The sequence below is a fragment of the Carlito syrichta genome, unplaced genomic scaffold, assembly GCF_000164805.1.
Source record: "Carlito syrichta isolate Samal-C Ts95f unplaced genomic scaffold, Tarsius_syrichta-2.0.1 Scaffold95881, whole genome shotgun sequence".
NCBI classification, from domain to species: Eukaryota; Metazoa; Chordata; class Mammalia; order Primates; family Tarsiidae; genus Carlito; species Carlito syrichta.
In genome coordinates this window covers 94279-119516 of record NW_007039977.1, presented here as the reverse complement: position 1 = coordinate 119516, position 25238 = coordinate 94279, and the positions used below count along the sequence as shown (strand labels likewise).

The 25238-nt window shown below is 42.9% G+C and overlaps 1 protein-coding gene across 4 annotated transcripts in view; it reads right to left on the bottom strand.

Moving 5' to 3' along the window:
• Positions 1-25238, bottom strand: part of CUNH16orf62 (chromosome unknown C16orf62 homolog) — a 137805-nt gene that overhangs the window by 74885 nt on the left and 37682 nt on the right. For 3 of the 4 annotated variants that reach the window (XM_008062320.2, XM_021714480.1, XM_021714489.1), the window contains 7 exons: positions 21385-21469; positions 15110-15169; positions 8336-8432; positions 7567-7614; positions 6269-6362; positions 2029-2106; positions 1412-1534 (listed from right to left, as the gene is read on the bottom strand). In XM_008062320.2, the coding sequence (XP_008060511.1) occupies positions 1412-1534; positions 2029-2106; positions 6269-6362; positions 7567-7614; positions 8336-8432; positions 15110-15169; positions 21385-21469 (585 nt within the window). The remainder of the gene's footprint in view (positions 1-1411; positions 1535-2028; positions 2107-6268; positions 6363-7566; positions 7615-8335; positions 8433-15109; positions 15170-21384; positions 21470-25238) is intronic. The other variant, XM_021714484.1, reaches the window with a different exon arrangement.

The following is a 25238-nucleotide window of genomic DNA, read 5'->3' as shown; positions in this document are numbered from 1 at the left end:
GATGAGGTCTCGCTGCCCAGGTGGATCTCGAACCCGCGGGTTCAGGCAATCCACTCACCTCAGCCACCCAAAGGCGCAGGATTACAGGCTGAGCCACGGAGCCCGGCTCTCTCCACTGTTTTAAATGGTCCCATTAAGAGCCCACTGTGCATACACCATCATTTACCCAATATCCCTCTGATGCCTGCCTCCCATTTTGCACTACCATGAGTAAACCTGTGTGTGCGTGAATGAGTGTTTATGTGTTTATGCACTTGCCTAACCTACAGGATAAACTTTTAAAAGTGGAACTGCTTAAAGTCATGTTCTTTTTCTTTCTGTAGGGCTTTCAGTATGCATTGGCAGCATTCAGGAAAAGGCAATGTCTTGAAATCTTGCTTTGCTCTATGTATTATTGTTTTGTGGTAAGTCTTCTTTTCCTTTTCAACCACCGACAGGAAGACAAAGGAAAGCTTCACTTATGACAGTTATGATCATTTGAAATGCCATTCATTCTATTAAAATTGCTGCTGAATATCAGGAAAAAATATATTAATAATAATTCTGGTAGGGTGTGGTGGCTCACACCTATAATCCCAGCACTTTGAGAGGCCAAGGTGAGAGGACTGCTTGAGTCCAGGAGCTCAAGACCAGCCTGGGCAACATAGCAAGACATCGTCTCTACATAAAATTTAAAAAATTAGTTGGGTGTGGTGGTGCATGCCTATAAACCCAGCTATTCGGGAGACTGAGGTGGAAAGATAGCCTGAGTCCAGAAGGTTGAGGTTGTGTTGAGCTGTGATTGTGCCACTGCACTCCAGCCTAGGCAGCAGACTAAGAACTCTACTCAGAAAAAAAAAAAAAAAAAAAATTAAAATAATAATATTTCTGCTGTGACTCTGATGTCACTTTAATTTCTGACAATACATTACAAGAGAAAGGGAAAAAAAAGAAAGCAAAAGAATCTTATAAAAGCAATTAAGTATCTGGGTTTTTTTCCCTATAAAATGAATAAAATATTAATTATTCTTCCAACTCTACTGGATTATTATAAACACAAAAGGGGCACATGAAGGTAAGTGGACAGGGAGGCATTAAAGCTTGTTGGCCCAGAGTCAGAGCTCATGGACTGTGTCCAGTCACCACTGCTTTTTGGCTGTGTGATCTTACATAGGTATTTGGCCTCTCTGAGCTGTGCATCCCCTTCCCAGAGTTGCTAAATGAGCCAGTGTAGGAAAAGAACTTGGCATAGACCAGTCACAATGGTGAGCCTTCTGCAAAGGTTGTCTAACACTGACGTGATGTGGCTGTAGCTATATTGTGAAAGGGCTATGTTACAGGACACACAGTGCAGGGACTGCCACAGTACAGAGAGAGGAGCCCAGCATCCTGCTTGGAGATGGGTGGAACACTGCAGCCACCTGGCCGTTACCTCAGGGGCGTGGTAGGAGATGCACTGGAAGATCCAGTCCATGGCAGGCGAGTACAAGGGGAGGTAGGATGGGAGCTCCACTCCTTGGACCACCAGCTGGTTCTGGACAGTATCCCCATGAATCTACAGGAGACCAAATAAACACTTAGAGAAGAGGGCAAAATCAAATGACAAACCAAGAGCATGTAACTCACAGACCTAGCACACTTGTGAGCATGTGGAGGCCCCGAGGGAAACAGCCTGGTTTCTCAGTTGTTTTTTAAAACTAGAAAAAAAAAGAAAACCATGCAAAGTTTCCCATGTCACCAAGCTGAGCTGTTTTGGGAATGTGCGCTGTGGAAAGAAGTAACCTGATAAAAATGGAGCCAGCAGATGCTAAGAAAAAAGGCTGATCAACTGGAGACGTTTCCTGTTAACACATGCATATTAACTCTCTCCACTTGCTCAGTACAATCAACACATTTTAATTGTCCACAGCAGACGCTAGTATAATTTTCTAGGGTTTGTGCATTTTAAGAGTTTTAAGGCATTCTCAACTTGGAAAACCAACTGGGTTTTGTGAATTTGCTATCACAGAACTGTTGTATCAATTAGCTCTTCTGATAATGTACTCTTACCTGCTTGAATGTAAGGAGGAAGTCAAAAAAGTTCTTATTTAGGCTTTCTTTGAGATGTGGAGCCACTTCCATTCCCACCTGCAGCCAAACAAAATGAGATTACCTTGACAACGGAAAAATGGGTTGCAAATAACAAATACAGTTGCAAATAACAAACTATTTTTGTAAGTTAAAAAAAATACACATACACATAGAGGAAAAGTCCAGAAAGTTAATTCGTATTATTTTTATCTTTTTTCTTACTCAGTAAACATGTACTGCTTTTGTAAGAATACCACAGAAGTTATTTTTAATGAAAAAAGGGGCAACATTTGCAGTAATCATCTTTGCAATTTCCCAAAGGCAATGAATATATTTCTGAACAGATCACCAAGAGAACAAATCAATATAGCCCTAAAAAGGAATGCTCTCTCAAGACTGTATATATAATGTTCTCTTTCTCTAAAAAAAATTGATAAATACACATGTGGTTGTACTTATTAGATGAAGCAACAAGATTACAGTATGTAAGAGAGTTAGCTTGGATTTTAGAGTCTGTGCTGCCACTGTTGCATGGTTAAAAGTTATATGGATTCACACTTTGCTGGACAGTCATGGATAAAATATTTTCGAGTGAAAATACTCTGTCACCCAACCTGGAGTGCAGTGGCACAATCACAGCCACTGCAGCCTCAATCTGACAGGCTCAGGCAATCCTTCAGCCTCAGCCTTCTGATTAGCTGGAACTACAGGCATGTGCCACCACAACTGGCTGATTTTTTATTTATTTATTGTAGAGATGAGGTTTTGCCAAGTTGCCCAAGTCTGGTCTCAAACCCCTGGGCTCAGGCAATCCTCTTGCCTCTGCCTCCCAAAGTACTGGGATTACAGGCGTGATCTACCATGCCCAGCCTAAATTTTAATATATTTTAAAGCAATTCTATAAAAAACAAGCACTAAGCATAAATATGCTATAATCTACTGACTCCTAAATTCATTGTTTAAAAACAGATTGTTTAAAAGATATTGTAACATTCCTAGCTGAAGAAATTTGCTAATCATAGAGAATGTGCCAGAGCACTGGAGTTAGGAGAAGCAGAAGTATGAGCGACTGACGGGAGCTCAAACAAAGCATCATAACGTTCCCAAACTGAGTTCCTCTGAAACACCTAATTCCAAATTGTTGCTTAACCACAAAAACAACTCAAGGGAAGCTGCTTTTTACAATCACATTTCTTCAAATGGGGACATATTTCTCCCGTTCACCTTCCCTACCCAGAGGTCATGATAGTTAACAACAATGATGCTTTCTAGATGGCTGTGAACAATTCCTCTGGAAAGAATTATTTGAGAACCACCAGGGCATTACATCCAAGAGCAGCTTTATGGTTGCTGGGTACCGGAAGTGATGTTTCCAAGGACAACCACACAAATTTTAAAAAACACTAACAACCAATGTCAGATCCAGTTCTATGGCATCCTGATTCTATTGTCTTCCCTTCCACTTAATCATATCGCAGAAACACCATAATTATCTGCCAGGCAACAGCAAAGGCCAGCCGTGGAGACGTGTTGAAGGAGCTGTGACTTAGGAGTTCATCATTCTTTCCTTTAACAAACAGCTTCAGGCTCCTCCTGTACCCTGTTCATTCACGGCTTCTGTTTTTTGTTTATCTCTTCTCATCAAGCCAAGTGAGCAACCTGGAAAACTGCTTGGGTCTAAACGATTTCTACCCAGAGTAGCAAGGGTAGCTGCTCATGATTTCCATCTGCCATTTCAGCCTGCCTGGCATTCCTTCCCTCTGTTTCTATTATCAGCAGATCAGATTTATCTTTGGGAAAGTAAACCTTCCTTTCAAACCATGAGGTTTATGGTGGAGCTGGCCCACCCACCCTGAGTTACCGAGGGGGTGAGAACATGACCCAGGCCTAGTCAGTAAGCAAGTCCCATCCCAGAGTGGGCTACAGTGATTGTTCCAGGGATGGATAAGTGATCCAAGGTGGCCCACTGAGACTCGGCTCCATCTACAAGGGAAAAGACACTTTTTCCAACAGGGTTGGTAGGATAGAAGCTTGGAGCTGCTAAAGGCCCCATATGGAAAGCGTAAGCCACAGGAAAAAGCCAACTCAGAGAAGAACAGAGGTGAGTGATGGAGGGAAAGGCTGATTCCTGACAATGCCCTTTGAGGCCCTGGATCTAGCCATATCTGCACTATCCCTGGCCTGCCTCTTCAGACACACAAGCCAATAAATCCCACCTTTTTGCCTATGAATTGGATTTTGCCACTTGCACCTGAAAGAATCCTTACTAATGCACAAGGTGTCTTTTATTCTTTTTGTGTCAAAAGACTTTTTAGTAATCAGCCCACAAGGGGAACTGATGCATTGCCTGGATTGACTAAAATGATTTCAACAGACACAGGGCATTCCATTCCCAGTTTTTCTGGGCCTGCTTTGTCCTCTGTATCTTCTACCTTGTTGTCACCATGTCAAGTTGCATCTGCCACTCACAGGCACTTTTATAAGTAACAAATGTGATCTTTTCCCTAGCTCATGTGCCTTAAACTTTTAAACTAAACAGGTTTGCAAGGAATGCCTATTTCCCCTTTTCTGATTTCTTTTTAATAATTAGTCATATTCATAAGACACAGCATGATTCTAAGTCTTTACTATTCTATTACTCAACTGATGTCAAAGTGACTTCAAAGAATTTAGTATGTTGCACAAGGCAAAAGGCAGCTGAGTGGAAATATGCAAACAATGCTATTGTCACATCTCTCCACAGAATCCAGTAGTGTTCTGCACACAATATACCCTCAGCAAACACTGACTTGAGAGGAGTATTCAAACTTCAATATATTCAAAAGTTGAAGCTCTCAGAAACAAACCTAATATTCCTGGATAAAAAAAATCCCTGGACAGGTACGATGGCTCACAACTGTAATCCCAGCACTTTGGGAGGTGGAGGCAAGATGTCTACCTAACCCAGGGGTTCGAGACTAGCCTGGGCAACTTGGCGAGACCTTATCTTTACAGTAAATGAAAAAAATTAGCCGGATGTAGTGGCACATGCCTGCAGCTCCAGCTACTTGGAAGATTAAAGTGGAAGAATCACTTGAGCCCAGCAGGTCGAGGTTACGATGGCCATGAGATTCACGCTGAGTGAGACTGACTCAAAGTTTTAAAAGTCTCTCCCAAGTTTCAAGCAGAGGGTGATACACACTTTAACCTCTAACACAAAAGAGGATTGGAGTGCCCTTAAACAGAAAGACATTTTCTTTCATTCTCAGTATCAAGAAGCAAACCTCAACAAGTGTCCTCATATTGACGCCTACTATTCCCTCTGAGGGCAGTGACCAAGTTTTTCACGATGCTTAAGACCACAGGGCTTCTGATGTTTGCTGGATGCCATGTTAAAGCAGCAAATCAAAGGCTAAATGTTCTCACCTTCTGACGTATAACATGTAAAATCACTTACTGGGGAGAATCTAACTGTAGCTTTGTCCTCAGGGAAGTCAGGGTTTATGGGCAAGGACCCCTCTCTAAAGGTGCACAATGCTCAAGGGATAAGGAGGGAAGATTCCCATTGCCCGAGGAGTCCTGACAGAGGCAAAGCCCTGAAGGAAACGGTATATGCTCCATGGGCTACATTTTTCAACAACAAAAAAATTAATAGCTTTAAGTAGAAGCCTTATAGTACTTTAAAGTGAGGAACAAACAAGGGATTTATAATCGGCATCCTCTACCAAACAGAGCAACCAGCCCCGGAGGCTCCGCACACAGACCCTAAGGCCCACTGTCACAGCATGGGACACTGCTCCCTTGCCCAATGGCCTCACCAACTTGCACACAGAGCCAACTCTTTAATAGAAGGACAAAAAAACTAATAAAGCAATCAAATTTAAAACTAAGGGAGAGCATGTTTTAAGTCAATGAAAAGCAACCTGTCATCTGAAAGGCCTTGGGAGCCTTCTTCCCAGCAAGAACAGAAAAACAATTAATTCTAAAAACCAGTTCATTTGTAAGAAGATGACCTTAAGCACCCCCTAATTAGAGTTATGGCAAGTTGGTCTACTTTAAAATTAGTTTTTCAAAGAAATCCTACAGCTCTACTTTCTGTGGAAGAGCCACATTCTAAAATTAGCAGCTCAAAAAGTCCTCTCTGAGTGACTTGTGAGGTGGTAGGGAAGGAGGGCCTGTGTGAACGTGAGGAGACAGGCAGGGCCACACCAACGGGGTTCGAGACTAGCCTGGGGCCTACCCGGCAGAGATAGGCCCGGGCATACACCGACACCAGCGGGTCTCCAATCCCTCTGATCATGCATGTCAGTCGGGGCAGGCACTCTGAAATTCCCCTGCGAGAGACAAAAGGAGGGCAGCATTACACTTGATGTGAGAGCTCGCTGTTCTTTTATTTTCAAACAAAGATAAAGCTAAAACTTCCTTAATTTAGGGAGGAAAAAAATAAAATTTCAGGAACAAACCAAGGTCATCGTTTCAGAGTTTTCAACAGAAGTCTTTCTCTCTGGATACAATTCATTGAGTGATTTATCTCATCCTTATCATTCTCTCCTGCTTAAGGTCACAATTATTGTACTAATTTTCACAGTTTTTGTCTCCAATTACTTTCCAAGACTGCTCACCCTTAATCTTTTCTCCTTTCTCTCTTACTCTGGCCCTGATTTACCATTCTAAACTTCATCCCTTCCTAGCACCTCTGGCTGGCATCTGTCATCCCCCCACCCCCAACCATGTGATTTATGGCTGAATTATGAATCATTTCTCCTGTGACATGGGACTTCCTCTGTCTAAGACAGTATCCTCCCCCAACTAGTGTGGCAAAGTAGCTGTTTTTAACACCCATGTTATCCCCCAACCTATTCCAGGCATCCCTAGATCCAAAAGCAGCCAAAATAGTTATCTGTGGAGCACCATCAGTCAGAGTTAGTCCCTGGCTTCAAGGGGTTTATTATTGAGATATCCAACATGACTCAGCATTTCACCAGCTCTGCAGAAATCAGATCTGGGTTCCCAAGCTCCAAAAACTACTCTCAAAACAGCTATGATGAATCAGGGAAGCATAGAGCCTATCCTCTAAGGGCGAAGACTTCTGCTTCTGACATCATTATTTTCATCACCATCAACAGCAGTAGCCAACATGGAGCCGGGGGCCCATAGGTGCCAGGCATGACTCTCAGTGCTGCCTGAGCAGCTCAAACGACCCTCAAAGGCCTCTTCTAGGGCCATGCTCACAGGAGAGGGAGGCAGAGGCTCTAAATAGCTTGCAGAAGACCACACAGCTAATAGCGGCACAGCCATGGATCAAATCCAAGAGGGCTAACCTCTCCTAGCCTGATTTTCCTGTTCATGATATGGAGATTAAGATGTTGTATCTACTTCATTAATTTTCACTTGGAGTAAATAAGAAAATGCAGGGAAGTTACTTAGCACACACTAAGTAGGTAGTCAATGAATGACAGCTACTATTGCATTGCCATTAGTGTGTGTGTGTGAGATTTTTAGAATTTTATGGTTCTAGATTTTAACAAAGAGCCTTACATTTTGGAGAGGAACTTGTTACACTTCAGGATGGATGCTTCCACATAACTATGAAAACATTCTGTTAAGGAAGACATTTTCCAGAGGGCCTACTCCCTAAGGGGAAAAGACTAAACCATCCGTGAACAGAAAGAAGTAGGCGAGTGGTGTTGGGGGGTGGGGTGGGTGGGAGGGGGTTCAACAATCTAGAGAATTAAGTTAACTAGTCCCTTATGGTTTCTACATATGGTTTTCAAGGTTCCATACTTATTTAAAGTAAACTGTGGAAAATGTTACATGTTGACTCATGGGTACATGCTGAAATTTAAACTGGGTTTTGAGCATTCCCAATCAAGGCTTTATGGGGAAAGAATGAATTTTAGATGACCAAGATACAATCTGTGTCAAATTCTCTGTTCTTCAACATTGGCACTGGTGTAGAAAAGTTTGACCCTGTTCTTTCAAGTTCTTGAAACCAAAGAAAACACAAAGATGAAGCATTTTAACTGAGAGAATAAATGGGGAAATGTTCCTCAAGGAAACAAAAGCATGATACATGGCATCATTTTTGAAAATTTTTACTTTGAAGTAAAAAACAACAAAAACCTCTTTGGAGAGAGCAGGAGTCCAAGGGCTTCTCAATGCGGCTTGCCCTGTATTTTCAGGCTAGCAACTGTTAACACCACCAGATTCCAAAAGGAATTTCAGAGCATCCCACCACATGGTTTCTATTAGCCTAAAACTCTTTTAGATTATCTTAAGATCATCAGACAAAAAAAAAAAAGGATACAATCTTGGAATGAGTTCCCTGATGGAAGCAATCTTGAAAAACCAATTGAGGCATGTTTCCTTGGCCGTGTCATTTGCATTCTCTGGAGAAAAGTGATCTGTAATACAAAAGCAAGACCCCATCAGTCCTCCTAAATCACAGGATCTTTTACAGCTGCTATGAGTCCTGGGACAGAAACATATTACCATGGAATAGGAAAAGGATAGGGTACTCAGCCCCTCTGTAGCTTTCCTTCCAAAGATCACTATCATTGTTAGGAAGTAATGAATGACAACAATAGTTTTATATAAACACAGGTTTTCTATGTGCCAGGCACTGTTCAGGGTGCTTTATACAACAGCCCTCTGAGGTACGCACTTCTATGATCCTCTTTTACAGATGCAAACACTGAGGTACAGAGAAGTTTAGCAACTTGCCCAGGGCACACAGAAATCAAATCTAAGACCAGGAATTCAACCCAGGCAGTCTGGCCCTGTAGTCTTCATTCCTAGCCACTGTCTCTAATAAAATCCAGAGGTTCTTAGTTATATACCAGTATCTGAGACAATATTGTTGTGAATTCCAGATGCTTGAGGGACCTGCCACTGCAACATGAAATGTGATCTAAGCTTTTACTCTATGCATCACATGAGCCATACCTGAAGATAAAGCAAAGCTCTGAGGAAAGAAACCAGCTAACATCAGGCTGGCAGTCCAAGAATGGCTCTAAGACCTGAGTCACTTTGTGGTGAAACTGCCAGTTTACCCTATTATCTAGACTCTTCCTCTTTAATAATAGAACTTTCACTTTTTTGCTGGGCATATAGCCATCCTTGCAGGTAGGTGTGGTGGTTGTGATCAGGTTCTAATCCCAGGATATAAACAGGAGTGCAACTTCTGAAAAATATCTTTAAGGGAAGGGGCTTGACCTCCCTCACTTCTTCTTCCTGCCTGCTGATGGGATAGCTAGAACCTCTGAAGCTATATTGAACCAGGAGAGCAATAAGACAGGAAAGTCAAGATCCTCGGCAGCAGAGCCTAGCTGCCCCACCAACCTTGACTGTATTTTTGTTATTTTGAGTTTTCTGGCACTGGTAGATATAAAATAAATATATAAAAACATATATTTTATACAACAGAATACATATCATGTATATACAACATAGATTTTATATATATGTTAATATATATTTATATGACAGAAATTTAAGCCTCACAGTTCTGGGTTTTACATACATCTTAAGGAATGGAGAAAAGTATGGACAAGTGAGAGGAAAAACACAATAAAACTTATCAATACTGTGATGTCACTGTTGAACTCTCACATGGAAATGATTTTTTAAAAATAATTTTGGCAAATACTACCACTGAATGTGTCTGATACTTTTAAGATTCAATAAAAAAGGGAGCAGTTAATTACTCTAGAATATTGCTTTTTTTTTTTTTTTTTGAGTTGGAGTCTCATTCTGTCACCCAGACTGGAGTGCAATGGCACACTCCCAGCCACCGCAGCCTCAACATGCTGGGCTCTGATGATCCTTCCGCCTCAGCCTTCCATGTAACCGGAACTACAGGCGCACACTACCATGCCTGGCTAATTTTTTATTTATTGTAGAGACGAGGTCTTGTCAAGTTGCCTGGGTGGGTCTCAAACCCATGGGCTCAGACAATCCACTCGCCTCGGCCTCCCAAAGTGCTAGGATTACAGGCTGAGCCACTGAGCCCGGCCAAATATTGCATATTATTCTTAGCTTGTTGGCTCTCATTTTGTTTTGCAGTGATTTTTTCATCCCTGATTCTGCTGCTTGGTGGTATATGATTAAGTTGATCAAAATTCCTATGGAATCAGCAAAAAAGATAATCCTTTAGGTACTTCCCTAGCAGAGAACAGTTACTAATCACACCTGCAGATATTTTGAAACTGCAACCTCAAGTGTTTACCTATTTTTGGATGTTAGGCATGCTTCATTCATTTGAGAACTATTTGCTTACCATTTTTTAAAAAATAGGAAATGACCACTTTCCCCTTCCTGGCTTGAATCTGTACATATAAAGGAACTTTTTTTTTTTTTTTTTTTTTACTTTCAAGAGATCCAGACAAAAAAAGATAAGGGTTATTCTTAAATTCATTTGTCAATCTTGTCTTTTGGGAGATGGGGGAGCAGGATTAATTTTCCTTCACATGACTAAATCCTGTGACTTGAAATCCAAAAGCAAAAACAGGACTCTGAGATCATCTATAAAATCTCTCACTCTACAGTTGAGCAAACTGAGGCTTGGCAAAGGCTAAGACAAACAGTGATTCAAACTGCCTAAAAGAGCTGAAAATCAGACTAAAGGCTCGTTGCCCTGCTACGCACATTGACTGAAACCTATATGACAATCTGCATATACCAATACAAAGTCTTTGAGCTTTCTTTCCAGTTCAAGAGATAATTTAGAAAAAGGATTATGTTAGGTGGGACTTTAAGATCTTACAGCAAATTGAATATTATACTCCTTCACTTCATTTGCTCAGTGCAAATGCCTTAAGGGCCAACTAAAAGGTAGTGTTCTGGGCTTTGGGGAGCTAACAGTACACAAGACAGATCCTGTCTTCATGAAGCTTACATTCCGTAAGGGGGAAAGAAATGACAAACAGGAAAAAGAATAAGCAGGCAAACAAATAAGATAACATCCAACAGCTGTCAGTACTATAAAGATATATGATGGGGACCCCAAAAATTCCAGAATTTACTTACAAAAAATTGTGCATTTATTCTTCCATAACTAAACCTTAGTCATCTTCAAAGTCCTCTCCATTTGATACAATACACCTATTGAGACACTTTAGCCACTGTTCAAAACAGTTTTTTAAACTCATCAATTTGGATACCTTTTAGTGCTTCTGCCATTTTTTGTTTCACCTCTTCTATACCAGCAAAAACAATTCCCTTTGAGGACTTTTTTCATCCAAGGAAACAAGAAAAAGTCGCCTGAGGTGAGATCAGGTGAACAGGGAGGGTGGGGCATGGAGGTCATGCCATTTTTTTGGTCAAAAACTGCTGACCACTCAGGACGGTGTGGGCATGTGTGCTCATAAATCACTCATCATGAAATGGGCAAATGCATTGAAAGAATCTCCAAAAAAAATTCACTGAAACCAAAGCAGCCTCTCACAACAATGCTAGCTGGTATACTGAAGCTGAGGGCTCCCAGAACATTACCTAGCGAGGAAAACCTGTACTACAAAGGGCCCACCCTCCAAAAGATAATTCTAGTTTTTTGCACACATACACACACCCCTTTGTAAAATTGGAATAATGAATGACTTGAGTGAAATTTGGGGAAAGTTTTCATTAGATACAGTGGTCAGAGAAAACTCCCAGAGGCACATCTGAGCTGAGCCCTGCATTATAAAAGGGAGCCAGTCATACTTCGCTGATGGGGAAATGTTCTCCAGGGAGAAAAAATGACAAGTGTAAGGCCCTGGGATAGGTATGACTTTGGTGTGGTCAAGGATCAGAAAGCAAGCCAATGCACTGAGCAGAAGGGAGAGGAGCAGGTATCACCAGCCAGCTCACACAGGGTTTTAGCCTTGGTAAGGGGTTTGAGGCTTTTTTGAAATGCCATGGAAACTCCCCTGAGGGCTCCGGAAAGGCATGACAGGACATGATCTGTACTTCAGAATTTGGGTGGGCGGCTACATGGGGAATGATTCAGAATTTGGAAATTCAGAAGAGAGTGCAATATAATACAGAGCAGAGATTTTCCTTCTAGTTTCCACTTACTTTCGTTATGGTGCTTCTTTTTTTCAACCCAGAACTTCTGTGGGTATTTTTAGAGGAGGCAGGAGACCAATGAGCCTAGTTTTCTTTTGTTTATTTGCCAAGTCTCTACGAGAGCAGCGAGAAGTCTCTTTACATAACGGTATTATAGGGATTGGCATCATCTAAGTTATTATGTGCCGGAAAGGCCAGGTCAGTTCAGGCCACTGCTTATCCTGATGTGGCCCACATCAGCCAAGGGGAAAACTGAAGGTGGGAATGATGAGATATGATGACAAAAAACCACAATACAATAAACCCAAATTGTTTCTCCAAGCTGTAAATAAAACGAGATAATCACCCAGAGTAGACGGCCCCTGCATACACATGCTAGATTAAGAAATGTTGGGAAAAAAATGACAACTAGCAGTATGTACTTTACATGAACCCAAATGGCACAGTATCTTTCTAAACTCAGAAGAGCTATACCTTAGTTAAAACTCCTAAAGGCAAGGGCTTGAGTTCACCAATGAGAACTTGATTCAAATGGAAAGAATGAGTACAAATGCCACCAGATTTTTCTTCATACTTAATTTCTTCGGGCAGAATTCTGCACAGTAGATTTCAAATGCTTTCTGCATAATTATAGTTAAGAGTTGTGGGCCAGGCACAGTGGCTCATGTTTATAATCCCAATACTATGGGAAGCTGAGTTGGGAGAATCACTTGAGCCCAGGAGTTTGAGACCAGCCTGGGCAACATAATGAGATTTCATTTTTATAAATAATACAAAAAAATTAGCTGGGCATGGTGGTACACACTTGTAGTCTCAGTCACTTGGGAGGCTGAGGTGAGAGGAATGTTTGAGTTCAGGAGGTTGAGTCTGCAGTAAGCTGGGATGGCACCACTGCACTCCAGCCCAGGCAACAGAGTGTGACCCTATCTCAAGAAAAAGAAGAAGAAAAAAAGAGTTGTTCCCCAGATCACAAGCAACTTTGAAAAAAACTGTCCTTGCCTCGTTCAGGTTCTTGGAACCAGAGAAAACACATATGGATAAAAGGAAAAAAAATGACGATGAAATCATTTTTAAGAAGACAAAAGCCTGATTTGCACTGTTCGAGGTTTAAAAAATAGGTTATCTGGAGAAGGAATTTCAGTGATAAAAGTGCTAATTAATATATCTAGACAAGGACTAGCCTTTTATTTTGAACTTCTAGAGCTTAGGTAGAGAGTTCTTAGTAATTTTTCTTTAATTGGCCCTGAAATGTTGTTTGTGTCATCAATGAAAATTGGGAGGAAAGAAAATCATTGAAATAGATGCAAACTCAAATGCCTCTGGGGGCCTGGCAGGTAATATAAATATTTTAAAGCAGTCAGATATACAACAACAGGAAGAAATAGAGACTATATCAAAAAGCATTTTTTAAAATGCTGTTGTTGCCAAATAAAGCACCTATTTAAGTTTAGTTCTGTCTGCTGGCTGAAGTTTGCTGCTGCTGGTATAGCATTGGGAGTACAAGTTGGCAAGTGTGAGTTAACAAAGTGGCTTCCAACTTCCCAAATCTTCAAGCCAGCAGAGAAGGTCTTTCTATGCGAGCTGGCCTCTGCCTGCCTCTAGAATCACAGCCTCCAGCCCTGAGATGCCTAGAACATGGGAGAAGCTGTTAAAAAAAACACCAAGGCCAGGCACAGTTGCTCACACCTATAATCCCAGCACTTTGGGAGGCCAAAGTGGGAGGCGGAAAGATCACCTGAGCCTAGGAGGTCAAGGTCCCATGAGATGAGCCATGATTGTGCCAATGCACTCCAGTCTGGGGCAACAGAATAAGATCCTGAATCAATTAAAGAAGAAAAAAAAAGCCATCACAGGTGTGATGCACTGGAGGGGAGGATCCCATAGAAACACCACACAAGCCACATTAAAACAAGTAAAACATAACAGGTGAAATTAATTTTAGTATTGTACATTAACACAATTCATCCAAAACATCACCATATAATCATTATAAACACCATTAGTAAGCTACTTTACTGTTTTTTTGGTGTTAAGTCTTTGAAGCCCAGTATCTTTTTAAAGAGCTCACAGCACAGCTCAATTTGGACTGGCTACATCCCCAGTGCTCCAAAGCTGCATGTGGCTGGGAGCTGAGCTGGCATACTGGACCACGCAGGGGCAACACTAGGAGCCAGGTTCTCACTAGCCGGGAGCAGGGTCTTGGGCAAGACCCTGGCTCTTCTGCATTAGGTTTGTCTATCCATGATGAAACAAGATGGTTCCCAAGAGCTCTCCTAGACCTAAAATTCTCTTTCATTCTAAGAAATGTGCACATTAAATAGTTTTTTCTGTTCATCTTCTGGGGAAGTACCACTGCTGTAAGCATAGGGAGGTGGAGTTAAGGGAGAACAAGTTGGTTGCTCCAGCTCGGACAGATGAGAACATTTCCTTCCAGCAGTGCTTGGAAGAGGGATCAAAAAACCAGAAAGCTGCAGCTGAGAGTTTTCCATCACCAGACCTAGCATACTTAGCATTTACATGCCAAATAAATTCATCATCCACTTGTCCCATATAAACTCCTGAGAACTTAAAATTGATTGACAATAAACTTAATGCAAAATCACTTGGGTCTAGATTGTGAATTCAAAGCACCTATTAATATTGATTTATTTGACATTGCTCATTAATATATATAAAGTTGTTTTGTCCAAAGCACTTTGCTTCTTAGGAGAGCGATATATGTAGAAAAAAATACTAAACTGTCAAGCAGCAGAGGAAAATAAGTCGGTGTGAAAGTTCAGCTGAATCTGACTGTAACGCCTTTTCATTCTTCAGATTCAAATTACTTGCCCAAATTCCTAGACAGGCTGTTTGGAAAACTTCTAATGTTTTCAGAAGACTGAGATGATAGAAAAATCTTTGAAGGTATTTTTTTAACTTTTAACACACCTCAAATTAAAAACTTTATCAGGCCTCAATGAATTCCAACTCAATAAAAACCTTCCAGTCCTGACTCCAGGGCAGAATGACACCCCAGGAATGGCTGTGACATTACCTGGTAAGACGCTGCGGTTATCCACACACATGGAAAAGATGCGCTCGTAGACGAGCTTTCCTGGGGGACAAGGACAGATGGTGTTAGTATCACACTCTCCAGGAGCAAACACTAAATAAACATTTGTTAATTAGGGACAAGGCGAGATCATCTCCCTGCCAACTTAACTTGTGATAGTATGCTGCCACCTGGTGGAACATATCTTAAGCCACGTTTCTTTTGTTTTTTGTTTTTGATGAAAGAGGGGACTTTTTTACTTTCTGTGAGAGGTACGAAAGCGACCATTTTACCCTCTGGAGCTAGAGGAGTCTCGGGTGTCTCCATTCACCTACAGACTACGATCTATGTCATATTCTAAGACAGAGGTGAAAACAGGCAGCCTGTGGGCTGAATCCAGTCTGCAAACAGTTTTGTTTGGCCCATACTACAATGGCCCACAAAGCGTTTTAACATTTTTTGAATTAGTTACCAACAAATAAGTAAAAACTGGGAGAACTCGCATGCCAAATTTCCTGCTTCTTCACAGAAGATGTGCCAAAAATGAGCTCATAAGCCTTTTGGATAACACACAGCTAGAGGGGATTAGTAGCTGCCCCTTGAAATGGCATATATACTACCCAGTTTGCCACAGTCTCCACCACCCCCTACTGTCTCTCATCAGCAAGCTTCACTCATTTGTGTGACCTATCTGGTACCCAGAAGCAAGCATAGGAGTTTGAGATTCAACTAGAATGCAATATCCTGAGTAGCAGACTTGTGCTAGTTTTGTTCACCTTCACAGCTCCAGTACTTGGGCAGTGCCTGGCAGACAGTGAGTACTCCATATTTACTGGATGGATTCATGAAGATATTTTAGGTTTTGTAGGTCATAGGTCACTGTCATAACTCCTCGGCTTTGCAATTGCAACACAAAAGCAGCCACAGACAATTTGTAAACAAGTGGATGTGGCTGTGTTCCAATAGAACTCTATTTACAAAACAGATGGGCAGTCTGGACCCTTAACTAGTACCAAAAGTTGTATTATTCCATGCATGTATTCTGGAAAATGTGATCAATATACAGAGAGTAAAAATTACAGTTCTTTCTCATCTGACCCCTCCCAGATCACCTCCTTGTGGTTTTTTTCCTTCATAGACCCCTCCCAGATCACCTCCTTGTGGTTTTTTTTCCTTCATAATCCCCTTAATTCACAGCAGTAAAAAACAACACACCTTGTCTACACAATGGAAAAGAGAGAGGAAAATATCAGGATTATTTCTGGTCAAAGAACATGGGATCCATTGACATCATCAGGAGATGACACAATGTGAGGATTGAGTGAAGGAGCCAGGCAAACTGAAAGGCACCACACGTGCCACCACCTATGCTATAATCACCTAAAGCTAGTTGTTGAAGATGCACTTTCCTGGGTTCCCATCTTACAGCAATTGAAAAAGACTATTTTAGAGTGCAAGGACTAAGAATATGGATATTGAATAACCTCGCTGGAAAATTCTTATACACTCTGAAGTGTGAGAACCACTGATTTAGGTAGACGTCAGTGGGTCTCTGAGCTAAAACTTGCCCTGGCTCTGGGATCTCCAGAGACGGCAACAAGCCCTCTACCTCCTTCTTGAAACTTCTCGAACCCAGCTGCACACACAGAGCACCTGCGGCTCTTGAAAATATGTAGATGTCGCTGTCTGTCTTTAGAGGTTCTGGTATAAATGGTTTGAGTGCAGCTGGGACCTGAGAGTGTTTTTAAAACTCCCAGGGTGACTTCACCATGCAGCCAAGGATAAGAAGCACTGCTGCAGACCATGTTCCATTTAGAAGCTCCCATGAAGCCTTGGAGAACAAGCCCCATTTCTCAAAGCCACCTGTGCTTTTCCTCCTGGCAGGACATGCTTTCCTTACCTGGGGCCAAGGACTCCCCACAGCAGCCACATCTGCTGCAGAGAGAGGCCTCCCTGTGAGGATCACAGAACCCTGGCACTAGGGTTGCACAGTTTCACCTTGGACCATGATGCAAGCCATGTGGTGGCTGAAAAACTTCTCACCTCCTATCTGCACAGAATGGACTTAGCAAGAAACGCCTTTATCTCCTACACAAAAAGTTGCCATCTCTCTAAAACTAACTTTCTTAAAAAAAAATGATATTTGTATTTTACCTTAGGGGCCTTCAACCACAAAATTATGTTTGGCTGAACAAGCTATTTTTCTCTTGTTAAGCTAGTGGACAATTGTTTTGAGAAATAACACTGATCCTAGGTATACTTCCTATCTTGATTTGCTTTCTTATAAATCAAAGACACTAAAATAGATTTTAATAACGACTATGGTAACAGCTAGCATTTTCTGAGTACTTACTTTGTGCCAAACACTATTCAAAGTTGTTTACTCTGATCTTGCCAGTAAGCTCTCAGAAAAGGAACAATTTAATTCTCTCCAGGAATCCTTGGAGGCAGGTCTATGTTATCCCCATTTTACAGGTTTAGAAATGGAGGCTGTGGCTCACACAACTCTGAAGGAAGAAAGCCAGGCACTGAAGCCAGAAGCCCACCTCTGTGCCCACTGCCTCTAGGGAAATCCCAACAAAAGCGAGGGACACATCTTTCCACCAGGCATGCCAGTCTATGTGGCTGTCAGGGGTGTATCCTATGCCCCTGCATAGCAAGATGGTCCAACACTCTGTTAATAATGTCAACAACTAAGTACCTGCTCCTGCACATGCATCTTCTCACAGAGCAGAGAGTAATAACTGTGCCTGGAAAGATGGGCCTCAGGACTCCAGATTTCCACCAAGTGAGGCAGGGTTCTGCTTCTTCTTAATCACTAAGTCTCCCTGCACACCTGTCAATGCTGGCTGCCACCCATGTCCTGAGGAATTTTACGACAGACCCAAGCACCCCCGGGAGCACTCTTCTAAAGAGAACAGAGGCTCCAGGGATTGCTGAAAGCAGGTACCTTATGTGAATATTTGGTCTTGAATAGGCAAAACAAGTCCATGCTCAAATTTCAAAAAGACTACAGAGATACTGAGTGCACTTCTCTGTTGGCCCAACCTGTCTACCCTGGCTACCCTGAGAGAAACCATTTGTGTTTGTTCCTTGGGTGTCCTTCTAATGTCTTTTTCTGCAAATACAAGTAAATACAACATGTATTCTAAGTTCTACTTTTTCCTTACACAAAAAGTAACACACTCCTTAGCTGTCCTGCACCCAGACTTTTCCACTAATAACACCTTCTGGAGATCCTTTCACAGAGCCTGCCCTCATCTCCTGGAGCCAACAGTCCTCCAAGGTACAGACACACCACAACTTATTCACCGGTGCCCTTGATGGCACTTGAGTAGCTTTTCATCTTTTGCGATTACAAATAGGATAAATTCCTAGAAGTGAAACTCCAGGGTCAAACGTATATGCATTTGAAATTTTCATGGACTGTGCAACTGTCCCCATGAGAACATATGAGAGAAATGAAGCAGGTGCTCTGACTGCAGAGAGAAGTAAATTTAAGTCCCAGCTCTGCCACTCACCGTGACCTTGGGCAAGCAACCTTACTTCTCTATGCCTCAGGTATCTCCCCTATAAAATGGGGATAATAACAGGCCCTATCTTATGAGGCTGCTAAGCAAACTACATGTCTTAATATCTGTAAAGCACCTGCAACAGTCTGGCCCAAGGACATTATTTGTTGAGAGGTCACCACCGCTGTTCCCAGCACAGCCCTTTTCTGAGATGCAGCAGGATGGCAGGTTTCTACACTACAGCCCTGCTTGCCAAGGATGAGCTGGGGCACCACCAGCAGGGGTTGGCAGAGTGGCCACCCTAAGTTCCTGCAAGGTGAGTGCACTGTCTGGATCTGGCCAGGCTGGCAGGGTAGAAACTGGATTGCACTGGCATCCCAGAGCTAGTCTCGCTCAGGGATGCTGACTCATGCTAAAGAAACTTGTGGGAGACTAGCAGGGGAAGCCAACGGGTTAGTTCACCAGGAGAAACAGGACTGCCAGGAGAAGCAGACAGAGCCACTGGCTTCTCTCCCTGACTGCTGTTCTAGCTCCCTGAAAGCAAGCTGTGTGCAAGGACATGTGTGGCCCAGGTGGTATGTGACTTGACATCTATGCTGAGAGGCTAGCGCCCTCAATGCGCCCTGGAGCGCTCTTCACCATCCCACCTTCTCTCTGGCCCTGCCACCTTCCCTCACGGGAGTGCTGCGAGAGACTCCTCACCAGGCTCCCTGCTCCACTCCCACCCCACAGTCTAGTCTCAACACACCAGCCAGAGGGCACCTGCTAAAACCACACGGGATTGGTCCCTCCTCTAAGTCAAAGCCCAAGTCCTTCCTTCCAAGGCCACCATGATCTCTGGTCACATCAGCTCTTGCCCTTCTCCCCTTCACTCACCCACCATGCCCCCTGCCACTGCATCCTCCTCAGTTCTCCAAGCCTGTCGGTATGCTCCCAATGCTCCGACCTCGGGATCTTTGCACCAGCTGTTCCCTGGCCTCACATGGCCTGGCCTCCTGCCCCCATGGAGCCATGGGCCCATCTCTCGCCTCCTTCAGGCATCTGCTCATGTTCACGCTCAGCAAGGCCTCCTCTGAGCACCCTCTGAACACGGCAGCTCACCCCAAAGTCTGCCAGTTCTTGCCATTCCTTCACCCAGATCTACTTGTTTGGTGTCTCCACAGCATGCATCATTATCTAACATACAACTGGGCTAACATAGTTCTGTAAATTCTCTACCTTCTACTGAAACAAGAGTGCCACAAAGGCAGGGATTTTTGTCTCCTCTGTTGATGACACATGCCCAGTACCCAGCAGAGGTCCTGATGCCACCTCTCAGGTCATCTGAACCCAAAGGTCCTATGTTCCAGCTGGGACATCTCTTCTTTCTGTCCAGTTTGCATCAACTCCCCTTTTTTTTCTGGCAACAGCATCACCTTTTTTCTTTTGGGGTGACCCAGGCCTAGGTAATCAGTGTATTTCATCCCTGGGTACCACAACTGGTCAGGGGTTGACATGTAATGCCAGCCAGGCCAGTGAGATGAGATTCTGAGCTTTTGTTGGAGCTTGGAGAAAGAAATTCTTTATTAGCAGTAAAGCTGAGGACACCTTGTGAAGCTTTAGAGCGAAGCCAACTCAAGGGAAAGTACTAGAAAAAGGCTGGGTTCTGATGACACTGGCTGAGTCCCCAGATCCAGTTGTACTGAAGCCAGAGAACACCCCTGAACTTTTCAGCACAAGTCAATAAATACCCCCTTTTGCAAGGCTAGTTATATTTTCTATCACTTGTTTTAGCAAATACACTCAGGCCCCTGGTCACCTGGACAGGACTTGCCTGCATAGAACTGAATGGGTCTGACATTTTGTTTTCTGACACATTAGATCTCTCAGTGGGTCACAGACAAGACTTGCTGGGTCGGTCCCTCCTTGATAAGACAGCAAATGTCTCTGCTCTGGTCTTCTATGCATTCAGCTCTCAGAAGGTGACCTTATTTCCTGGTACTTATGGGACACCTCGCTGCTGAACATCACATATGGTCTAGAGCTTTGCAGGGTTTGAGTAGACCACTCACAGCACGATGTTCTGGCTCAACCAACCACTGCCAAGAAACACAAGGCCTCCTACTCCTCCAGGTCATTCTCTCCAGTCTAGGCCTTTCCAGTGGGCTCCAAGAGGCCACTCTGCCTGTAGTGTAAAGAGTGAGGGACTAAGGGCAGCCACAAGGATGCCGCAGCACCTCACAGGGAGCTGCAGCCATGGCCCAGGCAAGAGAGGCCTGGACTAGGACTGAAATCTTAACAGTGAAGACAGAGAAAATGGACATACTAGGGACAGCTGTAGGAGGCTAAGCTGGAGGACCTGGTGACTGTACAGGAGCATATGGGAGAAGACTCAGATGTCCAGCTTGGGCAACTGGGAACAGAGCAGCGCCACTCCCCGAGACAGAAACCCAGTGGGAGGGGGGCAGGGCCAGGAAGAGATGCCAAGTTCAGTCTCAGATGCCTGTGAGGTGGCGACAGACCAGAGTTGCTTTAGACAGGACGTGTGCCCCTTCGACATGCCCCATTTCGCTCATTCATTTCACCAGCCTATCAGAAGCTCAGGGGAAAAAAATTAAAATTCATTCATGCCCTTGTTAATGGGCATGGAGGGATGGTTTGGTCCACCTCACGACTTACCTAATAATTTAAACCACCGTGGAACCTAACTTAGAGTCACTCTACCACCCACTTCGTGACAAAACAAACCCATTTCCTAGAACTATGAAGCACATGAGGGATACTTACCAAATGTATCAAGTATGTCGGTGATAAGGACAAATTTGCTTGGGTAGAATTGAATAACGCTGGTGTCTGAGAGAAGCTTTGAACACTAGAAAAGGAGAAAACAAAATTCACTCTGGCAGGCCTGACTTGATTAGGACACTCCAGGCCTGGAGAATTAATGATTTCTATAAACAAGTTGAAGTACTTACCATGTACCAAGCCCTGTGTGGGGCACTGGGCACAGATTGATAAGCAAAACTACTGTGCTTTTGACAAGGGAAGCCAGACTCTGCTCACAACAGAGCCCCTTAAGGAAGAACACCATCTGCTTGCTCTGGAAAGACACAGGACACAGGAAGTCTTATCCAGAAGGATCCTGCTTGTCTACTGAACCAGGATCAGCACTCAGAAAGTCACTGAGAGAAGTGAATGACATCTCTCTTGTCACAGTTTTCTCAGGTGACCCAGTCTTTGTTCCAATTGCATTCCAGCCTGGCTTCCTATGTTTATTTCAAGGTAGTCTGAGTTCGGTATTTCTTTATTTAACTTTTTAACTTTCTTTTTTTTTGGTATGCGCAGGCTGGTCTTGAACCTTTGGTCTCAAGCAATCCTCTTGCTTTAATCTCCCAAAGTGCTGGGTTTACGGACATGAACCACTACACCCAGCCTAAGGTGGTCTGGATTTTTTTTTTCTTTTTTTGAGTTGGGGTCTCACTCTGTTGCCCAGACTAGAGTGTAGTGGTATGCTAGCAGCCACCGTAGCCTCAATCTGCTGGGCTCAGGCAATCCTTCTACCTCAATCTTCCAAGTAACTGGAACTAAAGGCACACACTACCACGTCCGGATTATTTTTTGATTTATTGTGGAGACGAGGTCTCACCAAGTTGTCCAGACTAATCTTAAACCTGTGGGTTCAGGCAATCCTCTCACCTTGGCCTCCCAAAGTGCTAGGATTACAGGCTTGAGCCACCTTTGCCCAGCGGTCTGGATTCTTAAATATTCTTCCCCTATCCCCCTTTTTTTTTAGAGTCAGGGTCTTCTGTCACTCAAGCTAGAGTGCTGTAGTGTGATCATAGCTCATTGCAGCCTTAAACTCCTGGACTCAAGTGATCCTCCCACCTCAGCCTCCCAGGTAGCTGCCATCACACTTGGCTGTTTTTAAAATTGTTTTAAAGAGATAGAATCTCACTATGTCATCCAGGCTGGTCTTGATTTCCTAGGCTCAAGTGATCCTCCCACCTCAGCCTCCTGAGTTGCTAGGATCATAGGTGTGAGCTACAATTCAGCCTTAAACATTCCTTTCTAGAAAATGACCTCATAATTAAATCCCCAGGGCTTTATAAACTCACATCAATTATTTATACTCACTCTCGAATTTCCCTCTAAAAGGAAACATGACAGGCTTCAAAGAGTAATATTTCTCTAGAACTATGATCCTCAACACTGAGATCATCTCAGTTTTGCAGGGAATTGGCCAATTCCGATTGTAACTCATGCTAAAGGGCCACTGACATGTTCTGGATTCTTAACAGAAGATTTCAACCACATAACATAGCCCCAAACACCCCAGATTAAGTCATCTTTTGTGCAGAAACAGAAAAGCTATTTCTACTTTGACAAACTAAATTCCACGCTCTGGAATTCCAAAGTCAGCACAAGTAAAAATACCTTTGTTCTATTTTATCATTCCAATGGTTGACCTTCAAATAGAAAAATGTCACTTACAAATAAAAAACAAACTTTTTGGACATTGGGAAAAGATTATTTAATATGCATTTCCAACATGCAGAGAGTGATTAGAACGTCACCACATCAGGAGATAAGTTGCCATGTGTTTTCAGTTTGGTGTTGTTACCCAACAATTAAATTGTAAGAGTCACAAAATTTCTCCTGAGCATTACATGCCTGAAAGTAAACAACATGTCTGATTTGCAAAACATCCCCTTACAGCCCAGATGTTATTTGGAGGGAAAATGTAAGCTATTAAGACCATAGTGCTGACACCAAACGCAGCGTCTGGATGTATGTGGAATTCCATTTTCTGATGCCTCACTTTGAGATTTTCATACGCCCTTTGTGAGAGCTCCAACTTAAACAACTGCCCCATGAGGTTTCAAGGCTGGAAAAAAACGAACAACCCTGACTCCTAGAGACTGTTTACAATACACAGCTCATGGTTCCTAGGGCTGTGACTTCTCCCAAGTTCCTACCCAGAGCCTCACTTGCAGAGGGTCTCGGAGATGAGTTACTGCCACTGGTGAGGTGAGAGAGAATTTAAGCAGAAGATTAAAAATTAAACACAGCTGGGGCTTCACCAAACATATGTGCATTGATATTCTCCCAAGTTGGTTTCATAAAACATATATTTTATAAAAAATAAAAAAAAAAACAGGAACCGCCAGGCTTGGTGGCTCAGCCTGTAATCCCATGTCTTGGGAGGCTGAGGTGAGTGGATTGCCTGAGCCCACGGGTTCGAGACCCACCTGGGCAACTTGGCAAGACTTCATCTCTACAATAAATCAAAAAATCAGCCGGGCGTGGTAGCACGCGCCTGTAGTTCCAGCTACTCGGAAAGCTGAGGTGGAAGGATTGCCGGAGCCCAGAAGGTCGAGGCTGCAGTGGCCGGAAGCAGCCACTGCACTCCAATCTGGGCAACAGAGTGAGACTCCAACTCAAAAAAGAAAAAAAAAAACAGGAACCAAAATTTTTTTAAATCCAAAATTAAAGTCATAATAATCTTACAAATTAAAGCTATCTTTTAAATCACTACTTTGAAGATGCCACAGTTTTTAAAGCTTTAGTGCCATTTCCTAAACTTGTCTGATAAGAATCAGATACAAGAGTGTGTAGTAACAGTACAAAATTCCCTGCTCCACACCAAAACTCCTGGTCAAAATCTCCACCTGGGGTACCAGGAATCAGTATTTTTAGCAAGGGCTCCAGATGACTGCTACACATGAAAAAGCCTGGAAACACTAGGTTCCTGCTATGTATAATCTGTACCATACACTGCAGGGAATAAGCAGCCTACAAACCAAATATTCTCAACTCCAGAATCATCTGGGGAAATGTTTAAAAGTAATGGCACCTGGGTCCCACCCCCAGACTCTGATTAAACTGCTCTGGAGTGCAGCTTCTTGGACACGAATTTTCTTTTTTGAGTTCTCAAGTGATTCTAATGTGTAGCCAAGTTGAGAATCATTGTTGTAACATGTACCAAACAACCTCCCAATAAATTACTTTGCCGAAACACTTATGATTAAGCTTAGTAACATTGTTGGAAAAACACTGAAAGAATGTTTTTCATTTGTTTTCAATTAGCATATTCTAGAAAGACTGTCGCCCAGACTGGAGTGCAGTGGCAGGATTACAGTTCACCACAGCCTTGACCTCCTGGGTTTACGCAATCCTGCCTCAGCCTCCTGAGTAGCTGGGACCACACGCACATGTCATCATGCTTGGCTAATTGTTCTGGTAGAAACAAGGTCTCACTATGTTGTCCAGGCTGGTCTCGAACTCCTGAGCTCGAGCAATCCTTCTGCCTCAGCCTCTCAAAGTGCAGAAATTACAGGCATGAGCCACCATGTCCGGCCTTAAAAATTTTTTTAACAACCAGAACAAATGGATTAATTAAAATATGACCTATGGCTGAGTACTAGAGAAGGAAGGAAGGAGACCATTACTATCCAGAATAGATTTTAAAAATCCTAAAACTCAGTAAGAAAAACACAAATAACATAATGGAAATATGGGCAAAAGAAGCCAGCAAAAGGCAGTTTACAGAAAAGGAAACCCCAATGGCCTGTAAATATGTGAAAAGATGCTCAATTTTATCAGTCTTCAGGGAGCTGCAAATTAAAACCATAATAAGATAT